This window comes from Halyomorpha halys, unplaced genomic scaffold (genome assembly GCF_000696795.3).
Source record: "Halyomorpha halys isolate HHAL.00 unplaced genomic scaffold, Hhal_1.1 Scaffold143.1, whole genome shotgun sequence".
NCBI classification, from domain to species: Eukaryota; Metazoa; Arthropoda; class Insecta; order Hemiptera; family Pentatomidae; genus Halyomorpha; species Halyomorpha halys.
The window spans coordinates 100588-115088 of record NW_027114557.1 but is presented as its reverse complement, the minus strand read 5'-3'; the positions used below and the strand labels follow the sequence as shown (position 1 = coordinate 115088).

General features: G+C 31.4%; 1 protein-coding gene across 2 annotated transcripts in view; it reads right to left on the bottom strand.

The window, feature by feature from the left end:
• Shab (Shaker cognate b) overlaps positions 1-14501 on the bottom strand; it is a 153754-nt gene that overhangs the window by 74993 nt on the left and 64260 nt on the right. For both annotated transcript variants that reach the window (XM_067051722.1, XM_067051723.1), the window contains exons 3-4: positions 13240-13639; positions 3505-4348 (exon numbers count right to left, since the gene is read on the bottom strand). In XM_067051722.1, the coding sequence (XP_066907823.1) occupies positions 3505-4348; positions 13240-13639 (1244 nt within the window). The remainder of the gene's footprint in view (positions 1-3504; positions 4349-13239; positions 13640-14501) is intronic.

Sequence of the window (14501 nt, the reverse complement as noted above, 5' to 3'; positions counted from 1 at the left end):
GATTTTGGATTGTAAGGATTGAATACGAGAGGAATTCGAAGGTTTAGTGGAGCCCCAAAGCTCAACTCCATATGTCCAGATTGGCCTTATTACAGTGATGTAGATCAGTCTTTTGTAATGTGTTGGAAGTTTAGACCGTTTATCTAGTAAGTGCTGTAATAGTCGAAATCGACGTGCAGTTTCCTGTCTTTTAACCCAATATGAAAATGTAATGAAGGGTGCGATCAGTGAAGAGGCAACGAACGCAAACGAGTGAAACATTTTTTATTTTATATGTTCCCACGTTTCGGCCAAAATTTATTAGGGCTAAAAAAACGAGATAACAACTATAATAGAATGATGGTTGGAAGTAATAAATACAGTATAACACAAAATTGAGAAGTTAATAAATAAATAATGCTATAGGAAGGTGACGTATAATATTGGAATAGTATAAATGTATTCAAAAAGATTAAAAATATTGAAAATATAAAAAAAAATCTAAAAATTTATATTATTTATTGATTTATTTCACCTTCACCCCAAAAGGTCAAATGGCATTATTTTGTATTATTTACATAGACCACTGTTTGATTTTCTTTTTTTTAATTATTATTAATATTTTCACTGTTTATTATCTTTTTGTAGTCTGAAATTACCTGAAAAGACTACAGGAATTAGCCAGAGGTAATAAACTGACCATGATGTGGACCCCAGGACATGAGGGGATTGAAGGAAACGAGATGGCATACACCCTAACAAGAAAGGATCAGAAATAATGCTAATTGGTCCTGAGCCATATTGCACATATCAGGAAGTGTAATCAGGAAGATGGTTGATTCCTAGAACAAGAAAGAAATATATTGAAACCAGGCATGAAGCAATCCAAGTTCTTTATTGAAGTACCACAGGAAAAGGCAAAATTTTACCTTAACCATACCAGAAATGAACTGAGGACAATAACAGGACTCCTCGCGGGCCACTGCCCCTTAATATATCATCTTAAGAAGATGAGGCTGGTGGAGGATTCCTCCTGTCGTCTATGTATGGAAGACGAAGAAAAGGCACAGCACATTCTGTGTGAATGTGAAACCCTTGCCTTCCGATGACTGCAGAAATTGGGACAGGACAGAATGAAACCTGAAGACTTTTCCAGAACAAACCCAAAAGAATTATTGAGCTTCGTAAGAAGCATAGGATTCATATGGGATATCAAGTGGGAAGAGGGGTAACTCACAAATGACCCAACTAGGTCGAAGTGAGGAAGGGATTCCCGACCGTCAGTGTAATAATAATGATAATAATAATCTTTTTGTATAAATTATTACTTTTCTAATAGTATACATGGTGAAAAGCTTATATAGTATAATTATGAGAGATAGTTGACCGTAGATGATAAATGAGGAGAAGATGGTTGGGGGTGCGGTCAATGAAAAACACAAATAAGTATGATTAGCTTATTTTAATGTGGCGACGTTTCGGCTAGAGTTTCTAGCCTTTTTCAGGGCTGTTCGCTGGAAGATTATTAGGCACTCGATCTTCCAGCGAACAGCCCTGAAGAAGGCTAGAAACTCTAGCCGAAACGTCGGCACATTAAAATAAGTTAATCATACTTATTTGTGTTTTTCATTGACCGCACCCCCCAACCATCTTCTCCTCACTTATATAGCATAATTTAAAGTAGAGTAAATTTTATAAAATACGAGCTCTATACAGCTTTTTACGTTCAATAGTTCCCGAGATACATTTTTTTAAAAAGCAAAATTTCATAACGAAAAAATCATAGTGAATTTATTTTGGGAAAACTATATCTAAAGAATCATTAGCTATACAGATGCCTATTAGCACTCAAAATAAAGCTAGTCGTATAAAATATACAGTAGTTTATGAACTATATCTTCATAGGAGTATTAGCTCTCATGATATTTGCCTAATATTCACAAAATGTTGAATTCTAGTTGTTTGGAAAAAAAATTTATTTATGGATAAATATATCTCAAGAACCATACGATGTACAGATGTCAGCACAAAAATATAAGCTAGCTGAATGTCCTATAAAGTAGTTTATGATGTTTATCTTCATCCGAGCAGAAGGTTTTATGATATTTGAAAAGGAATATTAATGCTGCATATGAAATTTCGTCCAAACAACTAGAAATCAATTTATTGTAGCAAATATCAATAAAAATACTACTGCTTCGAAGAAAAATGTCATATACTATTTTATAGTACAATAAACTAGCTTTTATTCGAGTGCTGTTTTATTTTATTTATTTTAGTACTGGCAGACATTTTTACGTGATGGTTTTGAGATAAAGTTTTTCATAAATCAAAATTTTGTCGAAACAACTAGGTCAAGTTTTAGTGAATTTATCATGACAAATATCAAGGAAAATACTACTCCTACCAACATAAATGACATAGAATACTTTATCGTCCAATAATATAGCTTTTATTTGAGTGCTAATAGACACCTATACGTCTAATAACACCTGAGACACAGTTTCCCTCAAATTAATTAAAAAACTACTGTTTTCGTTATTTTGTTATGAAATGTTACTTTTTTAATAGCTGTTTCTTGGGAACTATTGAACATAGATAGAGTGAAAACTTTATAGTTCACCTTGTTGTGGTAGGGCTGAATCTTCTTTTGGCCAAATGTTCTTTCAATCTATGGAAAAGGTGACTATATAGAGTATGATAATATATTACCTTTATTGAGGACCAAGCAGGTCTCAGATATATTTCCCCTAAAATAAATTAATATCTACTAATTTTTCGTTATAAAATGTTATATTTTAACAAACTCTATTAGGGCTCATATTTGAGGACATTTACTCTACTTATGTAGATGATGTTCTATTAGGTTTTCTAGTCACGTAGGTAGTTTTAACGATAAGATGCGCTGAAATATTATTTTTTTTTTTACGTTTTGAAGCAGCCATAATTTTTTATTATCCATAAAAATACTCGGCAGACTCTTCAATTCTTTAAATAGTGATGATGATTGGGGTGAAATAACGAACTTTTTTCCTACCCGTCTCTTGTATTAGGACATAGTCAGGAACTGATGTGGATATATAAATGCTGTCAGAATCTCTTAGAAATGCATCAAATGAAGTGTTGACTATTTAAAAATTAGACAATTAATCAGTCAATCAAATCAATAAGTTTCATCCACTCTCTTACTTTAGGTAAATAATATAGGAAATGATCTGAATTCAGTATTTCAAAAACAAAATTGGACACTTTACTTTTGGTTGTATATTTAGTTACTTATATAGATTGGGGGATAAGATAAGTATATATAGGTTTCAATTTGGCCTGCATTTTTACAATATTGTCTGAATAAAACTAAAATAAAAAAAAATGACTGTTATTAAAGAACTATGTAATCATGCTAAACAAACCTAAATTAATATTCATTGTAAACTCGAAATTACTTTGCATATTGCAAACCATCCTAAAATGTAATGCTAGATGAAGCTTATACATGCAAAGTGTAACTTACCCATCCGGACTCACCTGTGTCGACGATGACGTCGATGAGGTCCATACTCTTGGCGAAGGCGTCCCTAAGGTTGATGTGGTGGAAGGATACGATACTCCCTTCCCTCTTGGCCCGCTCCAAAGCCTCCCGCCTCTTGAGTGCTTTCTCCCTCCTCATCTGGTTTTTGTAGAACTCGGCGAAGTTGTTGACGATGATAGGAATAGGAAGAGCGACTACAAGAACCCCGCAGATACAACAGACACTACCAATCACTTTCCCCAGTGGGGTCGTGGGGTAGATATCTCCATATCCTACCGTAGTCATTGTGATACCCGCCCACCAGAACGTCTCCGGGATAGATATGAATTTGGTACCAGGTTCATCTTTCTCAGCGAAATAGGCCAAACTGGAAAATATCAACACTCCCATAGCGAGGAAGAGCATCAGAAGACCGAGTTCTTTATAAGAGTTCCTCAAGGTGAAACCCAAACTTTGGAGGCCTGTGGAGTGCCTTGCCAACTTTAGTATCCTGAGTATCCTCATGATCCTGAAGATTTGGACGACTTTCCGGACGTCCTGGAACTGATCGTTTGCGTTTTTATTCGTTTCAACGAGAAAAAGTGATACGTAATACGGTAATATAGCTAACAGGTCGATTATGTTCAGTCCTCCTTTGAAAAACTTCCATTTATTAGGCGATGCCGAAAACCTAAGGACGTACTCTAGGGTGAACCACGTTATACACACTGCTTCTACCATTGCCAACTGCGGATTGTCGTGGGCTATTCCTTCGTCTTTCGTCTGAAGCTGAGGGATGGTGTTGAGGGTGAGTGCTACCGTTGAGAGAACGATGAAGAGGATCGAGATGATTGTTATTACCTGGAAATATCAGTGAGTTGACTAAATTTCGTTGACTGGCAGAAGGATTTGGGGGGTGAGGGTGAAGGAAACGAGGTGTCCTGGGGGCGGTTTGGCCAGGGGTCCTCGGGGTCGCTCTTCGCTATCCCTTGGTCCTTCCGCGGGAACAGAGACATGTCATTAGTATTGGGAAGTGTGGTAGGTGTCGTCTTCGGAGCATCCGAACTGAGAACAGGTGGGTGTCATCATCTGGAAACCCTAAGGTTCTCAGGTCCATGCTCGGTTAAGTCCAAAGTCAAGTCGAACACTCAAGTTCAGTTATTTTTTTGGATATGCTATTGATTAATAATTTACATAATATAACGAATGCCTGTAAGATTAAGTCAAATACTTGGCAGAAATCCAGTTAGAGCTGGATATTGTTTTAATCAATGTATTCTACCTCTGATAGAAAGAAACAGAGTTTGCATCGATTTGTCTGAATTTTGTGATTTATAAACGTATACTTAGACCAACAATTCTTGATGGAGCACCTGTGTTTATACATTTATTGCAAGGGACCATCAAGCGTTCACCATTACTTCAGGATAACGCTCAGAGAAAGTGTTAAAGGGGCTTCTCTACAGAAGAAGAAAACAAAAATTTATGACGAGCATCCATATTAAAAATAATTTCACTAATTTCACCGATAGATTATTAATTTTTTTTTTTTAATGATTCAAATAGAGTGTTAACCCTAGTAATGTTATTAGGAATACTCAAATTTTGGTTTAGCGAATTAACCAAAAACTAAATGTATTTTACGATTTGTTTGTTGGAAATTTTAACTTTTTATAGAACTTCAGCTTCATAAAATCTTTAGTTTTATGTTTATATAGTTATTTCTATTCTATGTTAAAAACTGATATAAGTTTCTAGGAGTTCAATGTTTCTTATAAGAGCATAGCTTGCACGAAATAAAAGCTTTAAGTTATTAATTTCTTAACAAATCGTAAATTAATTAAAAAATTGAATTTAGTTTCTGTTTTATTGCTTAGTTGATAAGATCTCAGAATAGTAAGGAGATAGACGATCATCATTATAATTTTTTAGTTTTAATGTAACCAAAAGAATAGATGCCCTACGTAAGGGACATGCTCGAACAGAGGATATTTCAAGACTTGTTTTAGTTATACATTTTGATTATATTCTAATCATTGAGCACAGAATGTATTTTAATAATAATTTTTTCGGTGAAGTGGATAGTCTTTAATTATTTAAAAAAAAAAAGAACTCGAAAATGGCTATATTTTTTTAGAGTTATGCTTAGAGCACTTCATATAAATCAATGCAAACCTAATTATTTTTTTTAAATGGCAGAATACATTAATTGAAATAATTTTCAGCTTAACATAGATTTATTCTAACCAAAATACTAATTTTACTGTAATAATGGATATGATTTTGGATTTAATGTTCTTTGATTTTTTTTTTTTTAATTTCAATTGAAATTATTAAAATTCATTATATTTAATTATTAATCGATGGCTTAATTTGTAGTGCTAAGTACATTTCTACCAATTTTATAAAAAATGTAATTAAAGTTTTTCTCTTATAAGAAAATTACAACTTAAATTTTTTTTTTTTGACTGAACAAATTTAGATATTATATTCAAATCTGTTCAGTAAAAACTAATTGAAAAGTTGTAAATTTTCTAAAAGGGAGAACCTCTAGTGGTATTTTTTATAAATTTAGTGAAAATGCATATAGCACTACTGTGAAGTAAGCCGCTAATATTCACGTCATATTTTGTTATTATTTATTTATTTTTAATATTATTATCATAATATTGTTGATAAATATTGCTCTAATTTTAATAGCTCGACCTCTGTTGGGCTATGAAAGGGAAATGGTTTTGCTAGGCATCGACACAGTTGAGGAAATAAACAGGATATTAAGCCTATGGAATGAAAAGTGATTTTATCAGTAAGTAATTTAAAATATTATAATCAGGAAATTTTATAAAATTTATGAATCTATGGGGATTGAATTTCCTATACATTATACAATTTATGATTATATCAAATTCTTCTTTTAATATAGTTTGATTTATGGATTTATATAATTTACTGATACACTTTGTATTGTTTATATTCCAGTTTGAATGAAAATGTATTTATTTTGTGATTTATGTATAATTTGTATGGTACAAGTTAAGGATGTTAGTAATAGTTTAGTCTAAAATCTGACATTGTTTTTCAAAAAACCAAAATAAAAGAAATGTTTTTAACTAGTTCTCATCTAACATGTAGGACCTGTATACTGTAACATAAATACATTAGTCATTTAGGTATCAACAGGAAAACGAAATAACACAGGTAGCTTAAGAGGATAAAATGGAGAAATGGGTAGCTAGAAACTTTAAAATAAATTTTTTTATTAAATGGATATTTTAGATTAATAGAAAATAATTGGTTGGAGATATTTCTTCATTTAGAAATTAGAAAAAAAAATGAAATTTCAATATATAAATGACATTAAGTGAAACACTGGGGACTCTTTAATCTTGTTTTAAATATCTTTTAAATAAATAACTGTTATAATAATGTAGAATCCTTAATAATTATGTTTGTTATCATAATAGTGTTGTGAAGTATTGAAGTTAAGTTATAGTAGTTTTTAGTCGTTGTTTTTTTTTCTGAATTTTGTTTTGTTATTGATACTTAAAATTATCTATTTAATCAATACATTTCTATATGAACAGGAAAAAGACACTATGTACACTTTTTTAAAAAAATTGAATTTATACCATGTCCTTAATGTGAAATTTAAATTCTATAAAACACCAAACCATTTGACAATAATTGGGCGATAATTGGTTGTTAACGTCAGAAATGGGTAAAAATTAGCTATAATTGAAACTTAAGAACTAATATTGTTATGGATAAGATATTTCTTAATCAAAGGTTCAATCATGACTAAGGGTCATATCCACTGCAATTTTAGCTACTATTATCAAATATAAATAATTTTTACCCATCTCTTGTTCAAGTCACATTCAATGATTAATTTGTACATATATTGTGAATTGTCCTAGTCTTTAATTTAATTTAATTTTTTTAAAAAGAATTTTAGAAAAATCAGATGTATTATAGTATTATAATATTTAAATGTAAGAATAACGGTAAGTGGGGGATATTTTGTTGTCGCAGCATAGTTACAGGCCAACAGTCTTGAATCAGCAGTCTAGTTACCATTATTCGTTAGTATAACTTACTTATTATGTAACAATATTATGTAATATTATCATAATATAATATTAACATACAACGATTGCGTTCGATGAGCACCATGGTGTTTAATTTAATTAAACTTAGACAAGTGGATAGATTAATTGAATCAGTATAGACGTGGGCCTACCAACTTTTTACCACTTTTGAAAGTTGTCTCTAAACGTAGCGTCTACTTCCTAACAATAGTCCTACACTACTAGTACTTGAAGCAATATCCTCTGACCTAACGGAGTAGCTGAAACTGAGTATTTTATTTATATCTAGTTTTTAATTTTGTAATTTTTTATTGCTTTTCAGTAAAAAGTTTTCTCATAAGGTTTTATCTTGAAAGTCCCTTTTATTTTAATCCGGTGGACAGCATAGTTTCGATGGACAACATGGTGGTGGGCATCATAGTTTCGATAGACAATATGGTGGTGGGCATCGTGGTTTTGGTGGACTACATGGTGGTGGGCAACATGGTTTCCTTGAACAATGGTCGGCAGCATAGAAGTAGAAAACACGGTTTCAGTGTACAACATGGCGGTGAATAGTATGATGGTAAGCAGCATGGCGGTGGACAGTATGGTGGTGAACAGCATGGTGGTGGGCAGCATGGTGGTGGGCAGCATGGTGGTGGGCAACACGGTTACGGTGGGCAGCATGGTGGTGGGCAACATAAAGGTGGGCAACACAGTTACGGTGGGCAACATGGTGGTGGGCAACACAGTTACGGTGGGCAGCATGGTGGTAAACAGCATGGTGGTTGGCAGCATGACAGTGGGCAGCATAGTGGTGGGTAGCATGGCAGTGAACTGCATATGCTGGGCAACATGGTGGTGGACAGCATGGTTTCTTCGGTAGGCAGTCTAGATCTAGTTTAGTGCAACATCCGTGCTTCAGATATTGATCATTAGTGGTGTATCAACCGTCCTGAACAAGCTTTATTTTAGAACATTTTCTGCAACCAAATTGTTTTTACATAGTGATAAATTGAACTTTAAATTTCTTTATTTAAAATTTCGTTACTTTATCTTGGTTCTAAGAAAGCTAATAAAAACGGACATAGGTTTTTTTTTTTTTTTTTTTACTTTTGAACCTATTTTTCTGTTATTTTTTTATCTCTTAAGTTAGTATGTAATGTAAAGTTATTAATAAAATAAAAAATAGTAATATTTGCTTACATTGTCCAAGTATTTGTTATAAATTACGACTTAACATTAGGTTTTTATGTTAATCAACATGTACACTGAAACTTTTTAAATGTCTGCCAGACAATTAACCTTAATTTGTGAACAATGTATATATTCTTAGGGCACAATTATCCCAGAATAAAATTATTTTTCGGGGTATTCTAGTATACTATTACTGTCATGACATCCACTGTCACACTATTTACACCAGTGGCCATTGGCAGTCAATTATAAAACGTTTTTATTTTTTTTTTTAAATTTAAAAAAAAGGATTATTCTGAGAGATGTTTTTATTTAAAGCTTTATCGCGTAAAATCTTTTTATGTAACAGTTGTTCGTTAATTTTAAAAACAAAAATTATGCTACTGTTCTGTGCCATAGTGTCTTTTATCTCTGACGAACATATTTATTTTTGTTTTAAAGAAACTAATCAGTAAAATATTATTTCTAAGGTAGAATACAATTACTTTTCTGATTGCTGTTATAATAAATATTAAAAATTTTTTAAAAAAAAGTTACATAGTCAGCCAATTCCTAGATGAAATATAAAATTTTGATAAAAAATAGTTTAAAAAAATATATGTATATATAATTGTTATGCAATTAAGGCCAAGCACATGCCAGCATGCCACACCCACTAATTGTAGTAATAGATTTTTAAATAAATTTTTACATAAATCTAATTAATTTTTACTAGTGATTTAATTATAATTTTTCCAAAGTATTTTTCCTTCGATCAACTAGCATGTCATAATCTAAAGTTTAAATTAATGAGCTAGTTGAATACTTCATGCATGATCGAAACTTCTACAGATTTAAACAGAAAATACTAAGTTAATAACCAAATTTAAGGTTACCTATGTTACCCATTAATAGCCTATGAATCTATTCTGATGTTAGTAATCAAAAGTGCTTCCTACTAAAGTAAATTTAAAAATATGTATATTTTAAATATTATATAAATATTTAGAATAGTCTATATATTAGAAAATATGGTTTTTCTTTTTATTCGGAAAATAGATATTTAAAAACCAGTATGAAAAAATCATCTATTTGTTACCATCATTTATTTTTTTTATACCTTAAACAAAATTAATCAATAAACAATATTATTACTATAAGCATTACTTATAGTAGTATTAGTGTAATAATACTATAAGTAACTTATAATAATGCTATAGGTCCTACATATAGTTTACTATAAGTAATTATGTAGTTTAGAACAATTTGTTTTAATAAATTGATTGTAATACAACACATTACCAAAAAAAAAAAAAAAATCAAAAATCAAATATTCCCAATTAAAACTAATCGTAAGTACTATTTTAAATGATCATTTATATTCTAGTAATAAAATTTTTTGTATTTACTATTTTGAATAATTATAAAAAATTCTATATCTTAATACTTTAATCAATGAAAATGCTTTACACTTTCCAAAAAACGAATTTAATTTCTTAATGAGAAATGTAGACAAATTTGATTGTTCAAAACTGTTATCGAATATGAAAAACAGCCTGGCGATTTTCTCTGAGCTATAATATACAGATGTAGTGTAATTTCTGCACACACATATTATTTTATTTGGTGTTAGTTGGACTAAGAATTACATTGAAGCCCCATAGAGCACAAACATATTTTATATTTTACCTATCTAATAATTCTATTATTTCAGAAATTGAAAGTGGAATTAGTGGAATTTTGTTGTTTACTAAGTTCTCAATCCTTAAGCAGATCCTACGATCCCATGATTCATTTCCTCAAAGTACCCGTCACCTCCTAGTATTCCCCCTTATCTCCTCCATCTCGACTAGGGATGCCTCGTGTATAAGACTAAAAAGATTAATGAACTGCTTTATAAGATCCATCTTCGGCATCTCCTGGCGTTCTCATATCTCTCACTAATATTCCGAGTAAAATTGGTTCTCTCATCATTATCCGAAGTCTATACTTTTTGGGGCATTTATATTCTAATCCTTAAGAACCAAACAACCTTTCCTTATCATTGACCTATTAAACTCAAGATACTAACCTCAATATATCCCTACTCATAAAACTGTCTCTTTTTAAAAATCCTCAGCTGTTCGAGCTACCTCATTTTGGAACTCCTTAACCATATCCATCCGCAAATCTTCCTCCTTAAGATCATTTAAACACTAATTATACATCCATCTCCTTTATTATCAATCTTTCACGAACTTGTAAATAATAAACATCAATTTAAGCTTGGATAAATATGGATCTTTTGTTCATATTTTATGTACATAAATATTATAATAGTTTTAGATTAGTTATTTTATATATTCTTGTTTGAGAGTGGTTTAGTTTATTCTTAATTTAAAACAAATTTAATCCTTTTTTTCTCTCAACTTTATTCTTCACAACTTTTCCAACGTTTCGACCCTCAGACCATTCTCTAGGATACCTTCATATTGATGTCATTTCCTTTTTCAAATCTTAAAAATGTAGCCTAATCACCTTAGTCCCATATAACCTTTTCTAAATAATTTTTTCCTAGATTTTCCTAAAACTGTACACTTGTAACTTAAGTTGCAAATATGAATGAAGGAAGGAAGAAAAGTGTTTTATAAAAGGTTTAAATCTAGGAAAAATTATTTAGAAAAGGTTATATGGGACAAAGGCGATTAGCCTGCATTTTTATGATTTGAAAAAGGAAATTACATCAATATGAAGGTATCCTTGAGAATGGCCTGAGGGTCGACACGTTAGAAAAGTTGTAAAGAATAAAGTTGAGAGAAAAAAAAGGATCAAATTTGTTTTAAATTAAGAATAATAGTTTTATTTAAAATCAGTTGTGACAACACAAATATTGTTAGAATAGTTAAAGAATTAAAATTGATTTTTCATATTATATTAGTCCATTTCATATGCTGAAATAGGAAACTGAAAGCTGATCTACATTCAGAAATTTGAGAGCAGTAAGATAGATGAAATTTCCAAAAGATTTGGTTGAATAAATAATAAAAGAAAATAGAAAGAGATAGGTACAGAAACCTCTAATAGAAAATATTCAAAGCGATGTGGTCCGGTCATGTAAAAATGATACCGATTAATTGATTAACAAAAAATTTATGAAAAGCTAGACAAAGAGAAAATTACCACGCTGAAGATCGAGATTATTAAAAATGTGAACTTTGAAAAGATAATGGTTAATATCCCATCTTCCAGTTGCACCACTTGAAAGTCAAATTACTTCTCGTAAGAAAACAATAGGTCTGCAGTGATTACATTTTAAGTAAGATAGAGCTTCTCAAATGGTAAGAGCTGCTCTATTTCTTTTAAAGACTGTTCATAAAGAATCTCATAATAGTCACTAATTAGTCTTTTCTAGGTCAGGAATTAAAGATACCCTTTAGGATTTAGATTTACAGATTACTATGTACGCAGTAGCAGTAGCAGATGCTACAACTTTTAGGTACTTAAAACGAAGATCAGTTGCAGCCCAATCTAGTGGCCAAGTTGTAGACCACTGCAGATCCAGCCAACTGTCGTCTTATATTTCATTGTTACAATTGTTGTAAATACTTTTAATATGCTTGTGGATAATGATGTAATACATATATTATTATATTAATACATGTATTCTAAGAATAAATAAAAACTCAAATAAAGGTTTCTGATCCATTTAAAGCTAGTAACATGGAGTGACTCCCGATGAACTTTTCACGCACAGAGGAACCAATAGCAAAAATTAGCTAGTTAAATCAATCTAAAATGAATTAATCTCATGAGGAGGCAATGTGTAAAAGCATTTACTAAGTACTATTTTGATAAATGATTTCTATATTATATATTAACAGTCTCTCCTCTATCCTTTATCCTTAGAGCGTAATTGAGAGTATACTCCTTTGCACTTTCTGTCCTTTCACAAGGATCTTTAGGGAATATTTATAGAACTTGTTAGCTCAAGAATGTAAGGAAATACTTCACAAATACTTTAGTAACCTTCCTGAAAGGGTATGGAATACCTTTATGACTTTTTATGACATTCCTAATACAAACCGAATGAGAATACTCAACGGAATATAGTTACCACTCTACGAGGCTTTGAGATGCTTAGCCTTGAAATTTGCCCATAGTACTTGATACTTAGATCGACTCCATTCCACGACCGATCCTCTTGCCTAATCACTCTTAACCTAATTGGACAAGAATTGACTGAAGCCTTCTAGTGTACACCTCAACTCTTAAATTTATGCTAGACAGAACTCATATCTTGACAAGAAAATGCCATGAATGTTTTCCAATATATGTACTACAACTTTAAAAATTTTACTTCAGTAATATTTAACTTGCAAAGAATGTGTGTAGCAGAAATTTCACTTCATAATCTTTCAACATGTTGTAATGTTATTAGAATCCGAGAGCCCTGAGGCTCCAAAGATCACAACCAAGAGAAATTTGGTCACGTCCCTTTGGTTGCTACCCCTACTCGCTAGTACTGACCCTCGCACCGATGGAGGTGGTCGGCTTCTCCAGAAGATCCCAGAGGAACTGCTGGTAATGTGCGCACTTCCCCTCACCGAATTCCTCTTCGTCCCTCTGGCGAAGGGATTCGGCCTCCTTTCGCATCTCCTCGTGGACGTGTTCCTTCCTCTGATGGTACTTGTGCTGACAGCAGGACTCCAGGTAGAGCTCGTCCACTCCCCAATACTCGAGGTCCTCGGAGAAGGCAAGCACGCACATCTCGTCCACTAAGTGCAGTTTCCCCGTCCGGTAGAAGTTGAGGATGGAGGAGAAGGATTTGGGATGGCGATCGAAGAAATACTCGTTGTCGATGAGAGAATAGTCGTCACACAGCTCGGTGATTGCTTCATGGGTGTTGCAGTCTCTTAGTCGTCCGAGCCTGAAACAGTAGATTATTTCGTAACTCAATTATTATACTAATTATTATATTACGAGTAGATTAAAAAAATTCGACAATAAATGTAATATATTAAGAAAATAAATAAAAGAGGCTATCTACAGAAAAAAAAAATTTTCAAAACAGCTACATTAAATTTTATGAGCCACTATCCACAAGTTATAAATAAATTAAAAATACAAAAAATTATTACATATTTACAAATAGTTTACATTTCATTGAAGTGTAAAATTTTAATAATTATTCAGAAAGAGAAATTTAGCAAAATAGAGGGAGAGTTGATAAATTTGTGGAAGTCCTAGGAACAAAGAAAACAAAATAAGGATAAGTACGAAGTTAAACTCATTAATTTATTAATACCTATTGATTTTAATTAGTGGTTTAATAATTTTAATTATTATGAAATTTACAGATTGTCTATAAAAGTAATTAATATATTTTTTTATACAAAATGTGTGTAATATTTATAATCTTTATTTATTTATGACAATAGTTTTTTTTCATATGGCTTAGTAAAGACGAAAGTTATTTTACTAACTGGTAAAAAAACAAGTTCTAGTAATTTAAGTAATAATTTGTGTTTCTATACCACCATTATTAACCACATTTATTATTTTAAATCTACAAATTTTCGAATTTTATAAATTGACTTAAAGTAATATAAATACTTGATATATCTGGTAATGAAATAAAAATTATATGAAAGTTTTATTATAGTGCTCGATTAAAACTTGATTTATGTAGAAACATTTACTTATTTTAAAGAGATTTTTATTATATTTTCCGTTTAATCTATGTGTTAGTCTTATTCTCGTAAAATGTATCTATTTGTTTGTTCTTGGTA